General features: G+C 25.3%; 1 protein-coding gene across 1 annotated transcript; it reads right to left on the bottom strand.

The window, feature by feature from the left end:
* Positions 1-1,725: 1,725 nt before the first annotated feature.
* LOC105626734 (chymotrypsin inhibitor-like) lies at positions 1,726-2,830 on the bottom strand. The gene is made up of 3 exons (XM_012208028.1): positions 2,742-2,830; positions 2,475-2,581; positions 1,726-2,323 (listed from the first exon to the last, which is right to left on the bottom strand). The coding sequence occupies exons 1-3, from the start codon at positions 2,788-2,790 to the stop codon at positions 2,243-2,245; spliced, it is 237 nt and encodes a 78-aa protein (XP_012063418.1). The 5' UTR covers positions 2,791-2,830; the 3' UTR covers positions 1,726-2,242.
* Positions 2,831-4,452: the final 1,622 nt, after the last annotated feature.

The raw sequence follows: 4,452 nt of genomic DNA, 5'->3' as shown, positions 1-4,452 counted from the left end.
TTTATAAACGACAGATGTTCCCATAATCTAAAAATAAGACACATACTTTCTCATGTTTCTATATTAAAAGGTTTTTAATATATTTTTTTTACAGTTTAATACTTATCATATTTTTATTTTAATATTATATAATAATAGATAATTATAAAATGGTGACTTTTTATCAGGCAATATATGATTGATTTATTTCACATTATGAGATAAAATATAAAGACAGAATTTTCATATTTTTCCTATATAAGTATAATTAAAATTTGAATATAACAAATACGTAATGTACATATAGTATATATACTCAATTATTGAAAGGCACGTTTCATCACACCCATCATTTGATAATTATTTCCTTTCATAATATTAATTTTAAGAACTTATTGTTGATCTTCACTAAATAATTAATGTCTTCTGCTTGTGCGCATACGTATATGAATAATATTATCTTTCGCATTTGTAAATGTATTCTTCATGTAGATAAATATGATTGATACAGGATAACACATCAAAATTAATTTTCTTTAATTTTACATGTTTGCATAAAAATTGACTCTTGCACATTTATATGTATAAAGAAAAAATTATTCTAAACAATAGTACATTTTATGTATAATAAATATGCAGATAACTAATTATATTACTGCATTTGTATGCGGCATCTCTCTTAACATGTTTGTTCAATATTTGCTAATATCTTATTCCGTGAAACCTGTCCATGAAATTTTTTTTTTTTACTATTTAAACAGCATTGACGTACGAATCTTCGTCCACTTCTTAGAAATCTGACAAGAAGTGAAAAAAATAAATGTCATCTTCTACGTCATTTTTTCCTTTACTCTTCAAATAAAAAAAATCATTTTAAAACTTATATTATAAAATTTTCCTATAATCTATCTACAAATAAGCTTTATAAAGTTGAAAATATATAATGATTATAATGATTTTATTATATACACAAGACATTATATACAACATAAATAATGCAATTTTTTATATATTGTGTAATAAGCAAGACATGTTGGTGTGATTTTGATGCTATATGTTAGATTTTGCTCCATACATTGAATCAATACTGGCTTTTGTACTATAATTAATTTTGATACAAACCGTTGTAGCACTTATTAATAATAAAATGTCAAGATTTATTCTATACACTATTTTTTCTCAATAGTTTCGGAAGATTATTGGAATATTTTTAGAAATATTAAGTACATTACATACAGTAAATTATTTTTAATATATTGTATTAAACATATATGTATATACAAACAATTATTTTTTGCATATATAACATAAGGAGAAAATTCAAAATCCTAAATTGTATTTGTTATATTTTATTAAACTTCACACAATTGTTATGTTACAATAAATCATATCTACGTATTTCCTGCAATACTCTATTATCATGTTCGTGCATTTATCTCGAAATACATTTTTCCGAAAAAAATAAAGGAAGAAATGAAAAAATAGAAACATTATGAGAAATTAGTAATTCTAAAATATATATAATACATAAAATTAACAAATTTACAAAATATAACATGTCTTATGGATTCAATCATTTTGATCAAATAAATGATTGATTCTTTAACATTTTTTTATTTACTATTTTGCGAAGATGCTTAACTTTCGTAAATTCATTAGTGCAAAATATTATTACAAAAAAGTGAAAGTAAAAATAAAGTATTATGAGTATTCTCACAAAAAGTTTTATCATATTGACTTCTCGCATTTTTCTCGTTTTTATACTGAATGCATAAAAATATTTTTATTCGAGACTGGTTTACAGAGTTTATTGTTTGTATTGACTTAATATAACATTTACATAATATTATTAATTATCTGTAAAAAAACAATTTATTGTGTTTTTTTTGTTGTAAAGAAAATTTATAAGATACATGCATGCAACTTAATTATTTGCTATTTATATTTAAAAAATATATTTAAAAAAAATTATTATCATGCAATTTTTATTTTTAATTATTTTAAATTTACATAAAAATATAGATATCTAATATTAATAGAGAGATAAATATTTATAATAAAATCTTAATTTGTTATTTGTTTATCATTAATTAGTAATTATACAAGCAACAATAATTATGTCGTACATCTAATATGTAATGCTACATGTTAATACTTATTGGCATATCGATTTGTAGTTAAAAATGTTTAGTAAAAATCTCATTGGCATTAAACAGAAGTTGTCAACTCTTTAGTAAGTATATACAATTGATACAATTAATTTCTAACATTGTGAAGGGTGCACACATTCTCCTGAGGAATTTAGCACATATCCACTTCTACACTGGCATCCTATCACGCATTGCTAAAAAAAGAATAGTATTGTAAAATATCGAAAATCTTATTGCAATGTAGATATATGATTAGGATATTATAATATTCTACAATTAATCGCTTGAAAAGAAGTAAAACTTTCAATGGAATTAGCGTATTTAGTACAATTAAATAATACATACTAATGTGCAAATTTTATTGGATGGCGAATTACAAGATGGTGGACATGCCGATCCACAAGAGTTCCACACTTGATTTCTCCCGCACTGCGGCTGTGCGATAATTGTGCCTATGCATACAGTATTACATAAGTCAAGTTCAATTATAACATTAAAGTTTTAATGTATTTAGTATAATTAAAAAAGGGAAATAAAATACAAAAATTGTTTATGAAAGCTCGAATTAGTTGTGGACTAAAGAAACTCAATGAATTTATACGAAAAACTTACTGCAAAGCATTCCAATCATCACAAACAATACGAAACTAACGCGAGACATGATTAACTTAAATTCTTACACTTTATTTCATGAACTGATCTTACTGGCAAAACATACTGCGCTTTTATACTCACCTCTTTATTAGCAGACCTTGTCAGCAGTTTGTTTTAAAAAATAATATCTATTGTCTCTCTCTAATTCTATTGCGTCAGCACAGATCTTGCGGTTATGCATACATATAAAAACTACATTCATTATCATTAACAATTTTACTCAGAATTTCAACATAGTGTGAGAAAATTAATAGAACTTCTTCTTGATAGCATATAATTACTTTTTATTGCAATATGAAAAGAATGATTTCACTATATGATCTAAAAATTTAGCTAGATATAGATCCGAAAATAATTTTATTAGATTATCACAATTACATAAGAATTTCGAGTATGAAGAGCAATGCTGCAAAAAATTTTGACATTCTAGCAATTAGTTTGAATGTTCTATATAATTATTTTTTGGCCAACAAAATTATTTAGATGTATCTAGTTAAATTTTTATATCCTATACCCTACAAAATCATCTTTTTTATGTACATTCTTATCTTTATTTTACCTTTTTTTATAGTTTCCAAGTGCAATTGGAAAATTGTTTTACAATTAGATTCATTAGTGCATGAGTTTCAGAAATTATTAACTGAAAAAAATATTTGCAATCTCTGTGTAAATCTCTGTATAAATTTGCTATCTACTTTAACACTCAGATCTGCAGTAATTCATTAAATGCCTCATTTGTAATAATTTTTTATTTCCCGATATTCCCCATTTGATATATTGCCTTTGAGATTACGTGTTTTTTTTCTATTTATTATATGCTAACGATTAAAAAGTTGGTTAGAAAAAGATCTTATCATCGTTAGATACATCATCGTTAAAACAGCGAATTAAATTGCTGATATTCAGCAATTAGAATCGAGACGATACAGGCAGGATACAATTCTTGTTCAATCAATCGGGAAATTTCGGACTTGCAAAACGTATATGTTGTGTCCACTTTGTCGGTGTAAGCTCGACGACCGCTCCCCGAATACGCTTTTACCCTAAATGCTATTTCGCCATCGGCGAGATGGCCCAAGTGAATCAGTCTGACCTTTTTGCTCCTCCCTTCATTCTCCTGGCACATAGTTTTTTTATTTCGCGTAAAGAACAGCACAGATTCGAGTATTCAGCGATTCAAACCGAATTTATTAGAATGGAAAATTAAATTATTTGTTTGTGTTTAACAAATAGAAACGGCTCATACACAACTAAAATAATTAGCTGTAAAGAACATAGCTTACACTGGATGTCAATGTGAAAAACATTAGTTTTTAAAAAATAATGCCTTCAATAATAAAATAAAATAAACAATAATAAAATAAAATGTTAAACGTTTCGATCTTTCATTAACATTTCGTGACACATCATATAAAAATTAAAATTGTGATCTAATCGCTCACGCTCTCTCGTAATGCAAATTGATGGTCTATTACAATTATATGCAATCCGTAATTAGTTAATGCAATCTTGTGATTTTTTAAATGTGAATTTTTCAAATGTTAATTATTAGAGGAGATGATGTGGTATTACCACTCCTTATTTACATTTTATACAATAATTTGATTAATAATCAAAATTTAAAACGTAACAATTCCTCAAAGTGTTATTCAATCAATTCTAAACTCAT

The sequence above is a fragment of the Atta cephalotes genome, assembly GCF_000143395.1.
Source record: "Atta cephalotes unplaced genomic scaffold scaffold00006, whole genome shotgun sequence".
NCBI classification, from domain to species: Eukaryota; Metazoa; Arthropoda; class Insecta; order Hymenoptera; family Formicidae; genus Atta; species Atta cephalotes.
This window is presented reverse-complemented; position numbering and strand designations above follow the sequence as displayed.

Coding starts and splice junctions, on each gene's coding strand:
- LOC105626734 (XM_012208028.1), bottom strand. CDS start 2,790: ATGTCTCGCGTTAGTTTCGTATTGTTTGTGATGATTGGAATGCTTTGC. Junction 2,582..2,741: donor GATGATTGGAATGCTTTGCA/GTAAGTTTTTCG, acceptor CTGTATGCATAG/GCACAATTATCGCACAGCCG. Junction 2,324..2,474: donor CCAATAAAATTTGCACATTA/GTATGTATTATT, acceptor TTCTTTTTTTAG/CAATGCGTGATAGGATGCCA.